General features: G+C 46.7%; 1 protein-coding gene across 7 annotated transcripts in view; it reads left to right on the top strand.

Moving 5' to 3' along the window:
* PEX5L (peroxisomal biogenesis factor 5 like) overlaps window positions 1–15,000 on the top strand; it is a 177,951-nt gene that overhangs the window by 138,604 nt on the left and 24,347 nt on the right. For 5 of the 7 annotated variants that reach the window (XM_083739539.1, XM_083739537.1, XM_083739536.1 and 2 more), the window contains 3 exons: window positions 4,632–4,841; window positions 7,840–7,966; window positions 10,269–10,377. In XM_083739539.1, the coding sequence (XP_083595665.1) occupies window positions 4,632–4,841; window positions 7,840–7,966; window positions 10,269–10,377 (446 nt within the window). The remainder of the gene's footprint in view (window positions 1–4,631; window positions 4,842–7,839; window positions 7,967–10,268; window positions 10,378–15,000) is intronic. The other 2 variants (XM_083739538.1, XM_083739540.1) reach the window with 1 other exon arrangement.

Here is a 15,000-nt window from a genome sequence, read left to right as displayed (position 1 = left end):
TAAAACAGTACAGCGTTAAATATTAAAAACTTCCCTAAACACGGCTGCCTTCAGATGTCTTTTAAAGATAGGATAGCTGCTTATTTCCTTCACATCTGAAGGGAGGGTGTTCCACAGGGTGGGCGCCACCACCGAGAAGGCCCTCTGTCTGGTTCCCTGCAAACTCACTTCTTGCAATGAGGAAACCGCCAGAAGGCCCTCCGCACTGGATCTCAGTGTCGGGGCTGAATGATGGGGGTGGAGACGCTCCTTCAGGTATACAGGACCAAGGCCGTTTAGGGCTTTAAAGGTCAGCACCAACACTTTGAATTGTGCTCGGAAACGTACTGGGAGCCAATGCAGATCTCTCAGGACCGGTGTTATGTGGTCCCGGCGGCCACTCCCTGTCACCAGTCTAGCTGCCACATTCTGGATTAATTGCAGTTTCCGGGTCACCTTCAAAGGTAGCCCCACGTAGAGCGCGTTGCAGTAGTCCAATCGGGAGATAACTAGAGCATGCACCACTCTGGCGAGACAGTCCGGGGCAGGTAGGGTCTTAGCCTGCGTACCAGGTGGAGCTGGTAGACAGCCGCCCTGGACACAGAATTAACCTGCGCCTCCATGGACAGCTGTGAGTCCAAAATGACTCCCAGGCTGCGCACCTGGTTCTTCAGGGGCACAGTTACCCCATTCAGGACCAGGGAATCCCCCACACCCACCCGCCCCCTGTCCCCCCAAAACAGTACTTCTGTCTTGTCAGGATTCAACTTCAATCTGTTAGCCGCCATCCAACCTCCAACCGGCTCCAGACACTCACACAGGACCTTCACCGCCTTCACTGGTTCTGATTTAAAGGAGAGGTAGAGCTGGGTGTCATCTGCATACTGATGAACACCCAGCCCAAACCCCCTGATGATCTCTCCCAGTGGCTTCATATAGATATTAAAAAGCATGGGGGAGAGGACGGAACCCTGAGGAACCCACAAGTGAGAGCCCAGGGGTCTGAACACTCATCCCCCAACACCACTTTCTGGACACGGCCCAGGAGAAAGGAGCGGAACCACCGTATAACATATCACCCTCTATTTCACGAGATGCATCCATTCGATTTCCTGGGAGCTAGGGCTCATCCACCTTTCTGTTTGTCCTGTACCTAGGAAGCATGGGTCCAAGTGGTTTCCCGTTCGTCTTGTGGTTTCTAGGTGTGAGTGCCAGCAGTTCTGCATTTGCCTCGCCACACCGAAAAACCCGCTTTTTAGAGCTAAATCGGAACACGCAGCAAACCATCCAATTAGTGGGGTAGGAGAGCTGGGGGGGAGGGGAATCACATCTGACAACCAATGTACCAGATGTGAGAAGAACACACCATTCCTTCTCTCCCCTTTGGTATCCCCAGGGAGGGGAAAGAAACAGACAGAAATGTATCTACATCCTTTTATTTGTGTCTCTTACAGCAGTACAGAGAAACATGTCTGCACTCAACAGCAGAGAGAATAAACCTCCACCCACGTACTTTCAGTACGGGTCACATGACACACACTGAGCTAACATCCGGTGCTCAGTACAGAATGGACTGCCCTTTTCTTCCCATGGCAACAGTCACAAACATCCTATCTGGCTTTCCAGCCACCTGCAGCTGACGAAGCTGCTAAAGCTTTTGCTTGCTGCCGCATTGGTCCTTTTTGGTAACAGTTACATGTGGTCAGATCCTCCTTATTGGACCAGGGTACTGGTGTTCACAGAATGGGCATCGCATGAAGCTGTTTGTGAAAGTGCACAATCTGCACAGCAGACAAAACGAAAATACTTCTGGGATCGAGCATGCCTTTGAATGACAAACAGAATTTGGTATCTCCCTAAAACTGAGGCCACAGAGGTTACATAGGAATACAGGAAGCTGCCAGGGTCAGACCTTTGCTTCATCTAGCTCAGTATTGTCTATTAGCAGTGCCTCTTCAGATCTCAGGCAGTGCTAGTGGAGTCACTCAGCCCTGCCTGAAGATGCCAGGAATTGAACCTCTGCTCTTCCGCATGCAAATCGGATGCTCTACTGCTATGGTGCTATGGTGCAACCCAATGGGAAAGGTCAGCCAAAGTTAAGCCTTCGTAGGTCTCACTGATTTCAATAGCAAAGTTAACCACATGCCTTATACCAGGCATGTTCAAAGTCTGTTTCAGAGGCCTAATCCGGCCCACCAGTTGGTTTATTATTATTATATTATTAACAATTTCAACATAACAGTGTATCAAAACATATCATTTTCATTATTTCCCCCCTTTTTCCCCATTCCCCATCAAACCCTCCCCCCCGAGACTTCCCTCAGCTCCTCTCTCTGATTTCTCAGCACATGTTATTCTCTGCATATTATAAAATTATATCAGTCCTCTATCTACCATGTTATCAATCACTAAATTTGTGTATGTTTATTCAAAACCTGCCAAGAGTCTGGTCCGCTGGTTGGTTTAATCTGGCCCCTGTGGCAGTTTATTTCCTGCGGTAAAAATCCCCCCAAAACCCTCAACAACTTTAATCCTAAAAAAAGGTCAACAGCTTCGGTTGGCCCTTTGGTCGGCCCTCACGGCCCTTCACTTCATCAAATCTGGCTCTCTTTGAAAAAAGTTTGGACAACACTGTCTCATACTCTTCCACTGGAGTTATTGTGTCTTAAAAGTGATTATGCCCAAAGAGTTCTGAGTTGTTTTTACATTTTTTTAACCAAAAACACCCAATGTATAAAAGAAACACAAACAATTCCAATGGAGGAGACAGGAAAATCCAAGGTTAAAACATGCATCAACTCAAATTGCTAAATACACCAATTCTGACATCGGGCCGGCTGATTATGTATATCTGCATCCCTAATTAATGCACTCCCCTAAAACAATATGCAGAAAATGCAAGATTTAATTAAACACAATGCTCACAATCATTCCTATTGTCATATGGAATCTAATAACTGTTTCTTAACGAGCCCTCGAGTCTCATTAACAATGCAGTGTTTTTACATTGATATTTTCCAATTCATTTTGAACTCCAAACCACTCCACTGCTAATCCTTGATATGGAAACACAAACTAACTGCAAGAGAAATGGATTGATAATCAAGGCTGATGTCAGTGGCTGGTAACATCAGACCTACTAACCCCTCAACAGGGATCTCATTGCTAAGCCCCTAGAGTTCCCCAGTCCAGCCCTTCCTCTTCCTTTTTGCCAATGCTTCTTGGCTCCCCTTCTGTTTCCAGGGATTCAGGAAAAGACAGGAGGCAGCAGAAAGGACAGAAGCCTCCACTTGCTTTGTCTCTTCCTTCTGGCCAGTAGTATGGATTGGGTCCATAGGTAAACAGGTGGACCATGGTGGCAACTTTCACGGCACACTGAAGGTGTGTGGCCCATGGGTGTACCTCGCCACCCAAATACCGTATTTTTCGCCCTATAGGACGCACCGTCCCATAAGGCGCACCTAGTTTTTTGGGGGGGGAATAAAGGGAAAAAATTATTTTCCCCCCAGGCGTGGGGCTGGGGCGGGGGAGGCCTGCCTGAGCTTCCCCTGACCCCAGCCCCCAAACAGGCAGCTCTCTGCAAGCCGTTGGAGCCTAGCGCTGGCTCCCGCTGCTTGCGGAGAGGTCCGCGAAGCCTGGACGCGCTGAGCTCAGCATGCGCAGGCTTCGTCATGCAGACAACTCTCTGCAAGCAGTGGGAGTGCTCCCGCTGCTTGCGGAGAGGTCCGCGAAGCCTGGAGAGCGAGAGGGGTTGGTGCACACCGACCCCTCTCGCTCTCCAGGCTTCACCGAAAGCCTGCATTCGCCCCATAGGGCGCACACACATTTCCCCTTCATTTTTGGAAGTGCGTCCTATAGGGCAAAAAATACGGTATATAAAATGCTGGGGTTTGGCACGGTTGTTAGTGCAAATGGAAGAATGATTGTGGCTGCAGCTCCACACCTGCACCAAGCTATAATTACTCTGCCTAATGTCCAGTCTACATGTGCAGGAAAAAGCATATGGTTTCACTCTTCCACTTTAGGCAGCAAGAGAGGGATTACATGTTTGAATGTTCCACTTTTTAAGAAACAAATGAAAGTGGAAGTGTCGTGGGCAGACGCATGGAACCCTGCGTCATGGTGTGTTTATTTTCTCCGTGCAGGGAGCTTTTCATGCCAGAGAAAAGTAATCCTTCACTGCACCAGTACAGACTCAGGAGAGCTATATGGTATTCCATATGGTTTGGCTGATCACATTGTTTGACACTTTAGTGATACTTGTGGAAAATCAAAGCAGCATTTATTTTAGGTAACAGTAGCCAGCTGATTTGAATCAGAATAGGGAGAAGGATTTAGCCCTTAACACACACACAAACCCTGCAAAATTGATTCCCCTGGTATAAATTGTTCCCATGGAGCTGCTATTAGCTGTGAAGTCATTTTAGATATGATACATAAGCACACCCTTATTGCCCTTCACATTTGGACAGGGCAGACCACCAAGTCCAAATACAGGAGATGTGTAAACTCCACTCACCTGTGTGTCACATATAGCTTGACTTGCTCTGAGGTCTGAGAATTTGATTTACCGTCTTCTTAAGACACTGGAAATGCAACATCCAATGAAAGTGAGTGCTTAAAATGGTTTCATTATGTTGGGCCTCCGATAGTTTTGTCTACAGGGCTGGATCTCTTGGACCTGAGCGAACCAGTATCCCAAACCCAAAACAAAGTGAAAAAGTTGGAGAATTCCTCAAGAGGGGAAAGCTTGAAGGCTTCAACTCACAGGAAAAAGACAGACAATCCAGACCTTATCAGTGTGGATGCTGAGCAGAAAATCCAGCCTACCAGAGCTCCCGAGAAATCGTCATTGGATTTAGGTACTTAGCATCTTCGATCACCAGCTACAACTTCCCCATTTTTCACATGCTTTGCTTTTCCCTCACTCTTTGAGGCCTTGCTTGATTGCAGGGCTTGGGCTTCAGGAAGCCAGGCTGGAACACATTGCATGCAGATGTGGGGTGCTATTGGCCATCCAGATGTTGCTGAACTACAACTGAGTAGCTGGAGGGTATGCAATAGTGGTACGTGATGTTGAGCCCTCTGGTTAGTGAGTAGTAGGAAGCCCCTGCAATTGCTAAGCCTGATACAGTGGTACCTCGGGTTACATACGCTTCAGGTTACAGACGCTTCTGGTTACAGACTCTGCTAACCCAGAAATATTACCTTGGGTTAAGAACTTTGCTTCAGGATGAGAACAGAAATCGTGCTCCGGCGGCGCGGCAGCAGCAGGAGGCCCCATTAGCTAAAGTGCTGCTTCAGGTTAAGAACAGTTTCAGGTTAAGAACGGACCTCCAGAACGAATTAAGTACTTAACCCGAGGTACCACTGTACAAGGAATCAGAACTAGGGGTCGGTAGACTGGAGGTCTTGAAGCAGAGAGTGGATAGCCATCTATTAGGGACATTCATGCTCTGGATTCCCTGCCTTGATCTGGGGACCTTAGACTGTACGGTCTGCAGTGCGCCCTCCTGCTCTATGGCCTCATCCACATTTATCATATTAAAGCAGTATTATACCATTTTAATCAAGTATGGCTTTCCCCAAAGAATCATGGGAGCTGAAGTTTGTAGTGCTGAGAGTTGTTATGAGACCTCTATTGCCCTGTTCACAGAGCTACAATTCCATGATGAATCCCTCTTCTCGGAAAACTCTGGGCATTAATAATAATAATAATAATAATAATAATAATAATAATAATAATAAATTTAATTTATACCCTGCCCTCCCTGGCCAGAGCCAGGCTCACGGCAGCTAACACCAATAAAATTACAATAAAAACATAATGGGGAGGAACCAATTGAAAATACAGGTTAAAATGCAATTTAAAATGCAGCCTCATTTTAAAAGTAGCCCATAGATCAAAACCATAAAGGGGGGGGGGACATAAGGGTCAGACTGAGTCCAAATCAAAGGCCAAGTGGAACAGCTCTGCCTTGCAGGCCCTGTGGAAAGATGTCAAGTCCCGCAGGGCCCTGGTCTCTTGTGACAGAGTGTTCCACCAAGTCGGGGGCCAGTACTGAAAAGGCCCTGGCCCTAGTTGAGACCAATCTAACCACCTTCTGACTTGGGACCTCCAAAGTGTTGTCATTTGTGGACCTTAAGGTCCTCCGCGGGGCATACCAGGAGAGGCGGTCCCGTAGGTACGTGGGTCTTAGGCCGCACTGTGCCTTTGTGTGGGGAATACACTCTCAGCACCCTTTACAAACGACACTTCCCAGGATTTGGGGGCGGGGGACCATGATTGTTAAAGTGGTATGATAATTCCTTAAATGCATGGTGCAGGTGTAATGATACAATGATCCCTACTTAGCTGAAAGAGCAGTACTTTCTGGGTTGATTCTTGCATTGCAGGGGATTGGACTAGATGACCCTTGGGATCGCTTCCAACTCTGCGATTCTGCTAGCTGCACAGCAGACATCCAGTTCAATTCCTCCAGGCCTTTATTTGGAAACAGCTGCTCACAGCGCCAGCTTGGCCCTAGAACTCTTTTTCATGTAGTTGCACTTTTTCTTTAGCTTTCCTTTCTGCTTGGAATGCTTTTCTGCCAATACCTGCTGTGCTTCCCTAGTTCTTTAAAAGCTGAACACCTTAGAAGGTACTTGCCTCCCCTCACACCTACCCTCAAGGCAAGGCCTGCATGGAAACACTCTTTGGGAGCTAAGCTGGGAAAGGTTGCTCAAAAGTCTCTGATAGGCATTTGAGGGGTCGGAGCTGGTTTCACTTTGGGGTTGTGATTGTATATCTCTGTGGCAATTTGCTTTGTAATTTCTAACTTGAAATTGGAGCCATCCCAGGGAGAATTTATAGAACTACCCCCTGCCATGCCTCAACATTTACCTTGTCATGCTTCCATGAATCCTAGTTAGCGTTACCGGGCTTAAAAATGAGGGCAGGAAGTATCGCCCTCACTCTGAATGGCTTCAGAGCAATACAGTCGTACTTTGGAAGTCGAATGGAATCTGTTCCGGAAATCCATTCGACTTCCAAAACATTTGGAAACCAAAGCATGGCTTCTGATTGGCTGAAGGAAGTTCCTGCAGCCAATCGGAAGCCACAGAAGCCCCATCGGAAATTCGGGTTCCAAAGAACATTCGCAAACCAGAACACTCACTTCCGGGTTTGTGGCATTTGGGAGCCAAAACGTCCGAGTACCAAGGCGTTCGGGATGCAAGGTACGACTGTATTAGGTTATCACAAAGCCAGTTAAGAGTGAGAACAAACAAACAAAATTCCCTTCACTATGCATTCTGCTGGTTAAAAAAATGACAACCACTAGAACTTTGGTATTCCTGGGAGTGTGGTTGTTGTTGCATGTTTGTTCATATTCACATACATCATCATTATCATCAAAATGCTCCCCAGCTTCTCAGCATGCGAGAAGGGGTGCTGAAAGTAGGAGAGGCTTTTGAGTTAAACCTAATTTTTGTAAAAGAGACAGATGCAACAAAGCACACACATGTCTCCAGTCCTCTCTCCTCACAAGGAAACCGTCCCCATCGCTTAGGAAAGTGGCAGGTGCAAAAGCTATTTTGAATGAAATGACCTTTAGCAAAGTCGCAGTCATTTCCCAAAGTGTCATGTCTGTGTGAAATGTGACCATTTGTGCAAATGTATTGTTGGCTCTCAAGCTCGTCTTGTCCTTAGCTGTAACAACACCGATAACAATAAGAGCAGTATATAACTTGGAGTGGATGAGATTTATTTTTTAGCTCCACAGAGTGACTGTTTCCTCCCTGAACTTGCTTGGCTCTGGAATGAAAGCAATGTATTCCTGAGCCCTTGCGAGAGATCTTGTTTTCTTTTCTCCTTCTCAGTCAATATCCAGGCGCAGCTAGAGAAATGGGATGGTGTGAAGTTTCATGGAGACAGAGCCAGCAAAGGCTTCCCAGCACCTGAGAGAAAACCTTCATCTACTAGAGCTCCATCAAAAGAATTTCTATGGTAAAACATACTTACCAGCTTTTGCAACAGGGCCGGCCCTGCTGTTGTGCAGGGTGAAGCATCCTGCCTCGGGCAGCAGGTTCAGAGCTACCATTATTATTATTTTATTATTTTTATGTTTTATGTTTTATTCAAGTTCGGGATTTTTACATACATTACATTTAAATGTATGTACATTTTTACATACATTATATTATCTCGTTCCAATTTTAAATTTCCCATACAATTTTTTCCTTTCCCTCCCTCCCCCCACCCCCATATCCCTTGGAAGGGTTCAAACTATTATCCTCAGCCATGGGCATAGCGTCTTTAGTTTCCACCGAACATCTTCTGTTCCAGTAGTTTTGATCCATTGAAGATAGGGGTTCCATCTGTTCCTTATCGTGGTGGACTTGACCTTCCACGTTGTTTCCTGTGACATGACTGCGACAATGTCCGACTGAATAAGTTCAAACTGTCCATGCCTCTACTGTCCTTTTTCCTCTTATCTTTCCAAGCTAAAGCTGGACACTGGACACCTTTCTCTATAGCCGTGTTTCCAAGTACACCCATTGTCATGAAATCAAAGTCTATTGAAAGCTTCACTTTAAAAAATTCATTAATAACCTTTAGGATTTTATTCCAGAATTCCTTTACCTCTGGGCATTCCCAGTACATATGGGAAAACCTCCCTTGGCTTGTTTACAGTGCCAACAATTAGAATTCAGTCCTGCTACCATATTAGCTAGCAGAGCTACCATTAAAGGATAGCAAACTGTCATGTATTAATGGCAGGGATGGCCAATTCATCATGCGCCCATGGCTTTCTTGGCATTACTATTCCCAGAGGCAGGAGGGCGAAGATGTTCATCTGCTGCTTCCAGATTTTGCAAGCACTCTTTCCTAGGAAATGAAATGGTGCTTGTAAAGAGATCACTGGGGCAAGCCTCACAGCAGCAAAAGGGACAACTTTACGATATCTTTCAATGTTTTGGACATTATTCCTAATTGAATTGCATTTAAGTTCACACCCACACTGTATATTTAATGCACTCTTATACCACTTTAAGAGTCATGGTTTCCCTCTGCCCCAGTATCCTGGGAACTGTAGTTTGTTAAGGGTCTCCTAGCAACTCTCGGAAGTGAGACCTGGACCATATAGAAGGCTGATTGCCGAAGAATTGATGCTTTTGAATTATGGTGCTGGAGGAGACTCTTGAGAGTCCCATGGACTGCAAGAAGATCAAACCTCTCCATTCTGAAGGAAATCAGCCCTGAGTGCTCACTGGAAGGACAGATTGTGAAGCTGAGGCTCCAATACTTTGGCCACCTCATGAGAAGAGAAGACTCCCTGGAAAAGACCCTGGTGTAGGGAAAGATGGAGGGCACAAGGAGAAGGGGACGCAGAGGGCGAGATGGTTGGACAGCGTTCCTGAAGCTACCAGCATGAGTTTGACCAAACTGCAGGAGGCAGTGGAAGACAGGAGTGCCTGGCATGCTCTGGTCCAGGGGGTCACGAAGAGTTGGACATGGCTAAACAACTAAACAACAACAGCAACTCTCAGCAGCTATAGTTTCTAGGGTTCTTTGGGGAAAGCCATGACTCTTAAACTGATGAAAGATTGCTTTAAGCATATGATGCGGAAGCAACCTCAGAAAGCTTTTCTTAAAACAAAACAAAAAACCCACCTTTGCCACTGACTTTGCTCACTTTCACAGAAACACTACTGTTGCTCCTCGCTACAACTTCTACAACACCTGCAACGACAGAACCATTTTTCTCTTGCCACAAGCCTGGAAATTATAACGAGTTGTGCCAAAAGCAATCATATCACTGGCCTTTCTTCCTCTATTCACTGTTTTCCACGCAGGTGGCGCTGTGGGTTAAACCACAGAGCCTAGGACTTGCTGATCTGAAGGTCGGCGGTTCGAATCCCCGCAATGGGGTGAGCTCCCGTTGCTCGGTCCCTGCTCCAGACAACCTAACAGTTCGAAAGCACCTCAAAGTGCAAGTAGATAAATAGGTACCACTCCGGTGGGAAGGTAAATGGTGTTTCTGTGCGCTGCTCTGGTTCGCAAGAAGCAGCTTAGTCATGCTGGCCACATGACCTGGAAGCTGTATGCTGGCTCCTTTGGCCAATAAAGCGAGATGAGCGCCGCAACCCCAGAGTCAGCCACGACTGGACCTAATGGTCAGGGGTCCTTTGGGATCATGAAGCATGCATCCTATGATGTAGGCAAGACTCTGTGTGCTTTTGTCCCGAATGCATCTGCTCTGCCATTGTTGCAGTGACAGGATCTACAAATCCTTTCCCTCCCTTAGGTCTCCAGAGAACAGGTCCCAGTCAGAGTTGGCCACTGTCAAGACTGCACTGGAATCTGACTCAGCCTCGGATATAGAATTAGCGCCTGCTCCTGCACTTGCACCAAAGGTAAGAGGTCAGCGTCATTTGGACAAGTTCTGCGTTCAAGGAAGGCTTTTCCCAGCTGGTGTCCTCAAGCTGCTTTGGATTCCAACTCCCATCAGCCCCAACGGGAGAAAAGCAGCTAAATTTATTTCTTTGGCGGGGGAATGGATTTCAGCACATCACTCCCTCTGCCTTTTCTCTGCTCTAAGCGATGTATAATAACATCCATGCATTAGTAAAAGGTACGTTGTATCAATAATCATTTTAATTTTGGGGGATTTATAGGAATTCAGAGGGAGAAAGTGTGTTGGGGCAAACATTAGCATAGCGGGTGGTGAAATGTTCTTATGCCTGGCAGCAACCCCTGAACAACTCTTCTGGGCACACATGCCAGCAGTGTGTGTGGCCACCCACCCTCCCCTGAGAATACTCTCATATGCATACATGAATATATACAATACACACACGGGGTCTGTGCACTGTCAGGCAAGCACACACACCCTCAGCTGATTGGCACAGATAAGCAGAAGAGGGAATTAATCCGCCCTTCCAGACATCAAATGATCAGTCTGATGACTGGGGAGCAAAGGCATTTGCATCCTCTTTCTGCCCACCCGAGTGCCTACTTTAATTTTTATTCTCATTGCTACTGCCACCAAAACCATGGGAGATGAGATCAGATCTTCGGGACAGGGTTTAGCCACCCACTATGTAAACCACTGAGCCTAGGGCTTGCCAATCAGAAGGTCGGCGGTTCGAATCCCCGTGACAGGGTGAGCGCCCGTTGCTCTGTCCCAGCTCCTGCCAACCTAGCAGTTCGAAAGTACAAGTAGATAAATAGGTACCGCTCCGGCGGGAAGGTAAACAGTGTTTCCGTGCGCTGCTCTGGTTTTGCCAGAAGTGGCTTAGTCATGCTGGTCACATGACCCGGAAAAACTGTCTGCGGACAAACGTTGGCTCCCTCGGCCAGTAAAGCGAGATGAGCGCCGCAATCCCAGAGTCGTTCGTGACTGGACTTAGCTGTCAGGGGTCCTTTACCTTTTATGTTAGAAGGAGGATACTTAGGACCATCTCTCCATGACATGAATCCTACAGATGACCAGGATTTGCTTGTTTGTTGTTGCTTCTATCATTTGTGTGCTACTTCACATAAGGCTCTAGAAAGTCAATTGCAAGTGGGGGGGGGGGGAATCACCACCAGTTGGCTGTTGGAAAAACATGAGATTTTTTGACACAACACTTCCTTGCCATAAATACTCTTATGGGCATAAATCAGAGTGACTGCAGCTCAGCTCTTGAAGACGTGCTGGAAGATTGATACTGCAGTAAAAATAAAAAAGACCGCGTAACCAAAACATTGGCCCATTTCCTAAGTGGTGAGCTTTTTAACGTCCGGTACTTAAATTCATTTTAAGGAATGTGATGGGATTTTATTGCTTTTAATAGAACTAAAATTCAGCCTGCTTATCATACAGGTCCAAGCACCTGATGGTCACAGCACAGCATGGTCAAGGGCAGCACAGACGAACCTGGGTGATCAGCTGTGCCACCACACAGAGGAGTGGAGTGGACTTCTACTCTCTCTCTCTCTCTCTATATATATATATATATATATATAATGCATTCATATACCACCTTCTCCAAAGAGCTCACAGTGGTATATGCGGTTCTTCACCCTCCCTTTTTCCCCCCCTTACAACAACCTTGTGAGGTTGCACAACAGAAGCATTCTGGGATAGTTCCAAGTGAATAGTTCCTGGGATAGTTCCTGGATAGTTCCAGGCCTTTCCTCCTTTTTGTATCCATACATGACTCACTGAAAGGCATTCCATATGCTCTTTTGAAAAATTCACATATTCAGATCTGCAGGTAGAAAATCTGTTGAGACACCCAGAGGGGAGCTTTCTCTAAGTTCAGGGAACGGGTTGTTGTTGTTGTTTTGTCCTGTTTATTTCAGGGGAATGTAGCCTTCTCTTGTCACTAGCACAGAATGGATGCAGAAATGTGGCAAATTCAATGTAAGAATGGGAAAAAAATAGGAACTGATAGAAACTGAAACTGACAGATTTGCCTACCCTGCCCCTTAGCCATGGAGTGGGGGGGGGGGAATTCCTCCTTAGGGAGTGGGGAACTAAACCTCACCTCCCCAGGCACCAAAATCCCAATGTAAAGACAAAAACAGACTACATGCTACACATCTAGTTTGTTAGGCAATTTGACCATCTTTTAACACCTACCGTGCTTCCTTTTTCAAATCTTCAAAAGGACCTCATATTGAATCTTGAGCATTTTTATTAATCTTAACAGTTTAAAATGCCACGAACGTTTAAATTAATATTAACATCTAATAGATTATTATCAAAAGGATTTTAATCCAAGTATTGCTTATCAGATGCCAGCCCTAGTTGTGACTTAGTAAGGTTGTAACTCGGAGGTAAGCCCCATTGAACTCTGTGGGATTTACTGCTGAGTCCCCATGCAAAGGGTCGGGCTGCCAGGCTGCCATGCTGTCCATGCTGGTTAAATGCTATTTATCTCTGTGGGATTTAAACTGCCCAACAGTGAAGGGAATTGCAGCCTTTTCCTTTGGAGTGAGAAAGGGCCTGCTATATCTGGCACCCACAATATGGTGTTGCTGTGACAGATTTGAACTTCGCAGCTTCCGTTGCGTAACTGAAAAGATTCTCTTACATCTTGGCTGGATAGAAACACTTTAAATGATGCCCTCAGGGTCTCTGTTTCTCAGACTGTTCGTCTGCATGCACAAAGCAAATCATGCCCTTCATATTTAACTACGGTCTCCAAGCTCATGCGTCTGTCATCTACCTAATCCAGACTTCCTCAACGCGGTGCCCCCCCATCTACTTTGGACTACAATTCCCATCAGCCCCAGCCAGCAGGGGTGGTTGGGGGCAGCTGAGCTAAGTGCTAGAGTTCATCTTGTCAAAAATTCCACAATTCCGCATGTGTGGTTCCTTGGAGATCCTCTTTGCCATTCATTCTTCACAATGCTCAGAGATTCCACATCTTGCTTAGATTACGGGAACAAGGAAATCCAAGCATGTCATCCTCCCATTCTGTCTTTTAAGCATGGAAATAATTGTGGTGGCATTTGTTTCCATAGTAATGGCATGTAGTGTTGTGGTGGAGCTACATACCTGCTCTCCTGACACCAACATCACCAGGAAGGGACAGATAGTAGTAAGGTCTGGGCCCCATAAGTGCTCCAACGGGAGCACCAGATTGTTCCCACTGATGCACTCACACAACCTTGACTTATTGGCCCCTCTGCCCTGCCACTGGCCCATCCAGGTAAGCAACAGTTCTGGTGTCAAGAAGGTAGCTTCACAGCTCTGCCCCACCATGTACTCAACTACTGATTTGTCCTTTATCATTTACAAAGACATGATCCATCATCCCACCTGTGGGAAGTCCCATAGAGCTCAGTGAAGCTCTTTCCCCTCCTTCTCTTTCCATAAAAGCCCTAAGTCTGACACAGAACACATGGCCATCATCAATGCTCCTCACAATAATACTTAACTTTTCTATATATTATCTCCCATGCTGTGTGGTGGATGGGGGGGGGGGTGACTGAAGCTGAAAGAGATTGGCTTGCCTATGGCCACCTAATGAGGTCAGGGCAGAGACAAGATATGAACCAGAGACTTCCTAATTTGTAGCTCAGTCTTTTAGTAGTTACACTGCACCAACTGTCTCGTTCCTCTCCAATGCCCTGTGTGAAGGTTACCCATATTTAACCTGTGCAGTGGCGAGGAGCAGACTGGCCAAATGGGCATGCATAAAGAGAGCTCATGCCATCGTTTTGTAAAGGAAAGGTGTCAGTGTCATGCCTGAGCTTAATTCTCTGCCAATTCTATGTTCCGCGGGAGAACCAAAACCATGCAAACACCAGATGTCCTCAGCTTTCAGATTATGGATCTTAGATAACCTGCTCAACACACTGTATGCTTTGCTTATACGTTCATGCTGCAAAGCCATTTTACTCTGAGACTATAATTTCAGACATGCTTAAAGGTAAAGGTAAAGGTACCCCTGCCCGTACGGGCCAGTCTTGCCAGACTCTGGGGTTGTGCGCCCATCTCACTCAAGAGGCCAGGGGCCAGCGCTGTCCGAAGACACTTCCGGGTCACGTGGCCAGCGTGACATCGCTGCTCTGGCGAGCCAGAGCTGCACACGGAAACGCCGTTTACCTTCCCGCTAGAAAGCGGTCCCTATTTATCTACTTGCACCCGAGGGTGCTTTCGAACTGCTAGGTTGGCAGGCGCTGGGACTGAGCAACGGGCGCGCACCCCGCCGCGGGGATTCGAACCGCCGACCTTTCGATCGGCAAGCCCTAGGCGCTGAGGCATTTACCCACAGCGCCACCCGCGTCCCATGCTTCAGACATGCTTACCTGGGAGTAATTCCCCCTGAGCTCAATGGGCTTACATCTGGGTAGACACATATAGTACTGGAATTTAAAGTGATCCTAGTGGGGATTGCATTGCATGTACATTGGTAACCTTAACATCCTCTGACCACTTCTTTTTCCAGTACTGTTCAGTGCAAGGTTGATGGACACCTCCTACTCCCCACCTCCCCCCAAAATCAGTCTGGACTCATTTTAATGCAACAGAAATTATAGCC

This window comes from Podarcis gaigeae (genome assembly GCF_964106915.1).
Source record: "Podarcis gaigeae genome assembly, chromosome: 5".
NCBI classification, from domain to species: Eukaryota; Metazoa; Chordata; class Lepidosauria; order Squamata; family Lacertidae; genus Podarcis; species Podarcis gaigeae.
Note: the sequence above shows the minus strand (reverse complement) of the source record. Positions and strands in the feature narration are given on the sequence as shown.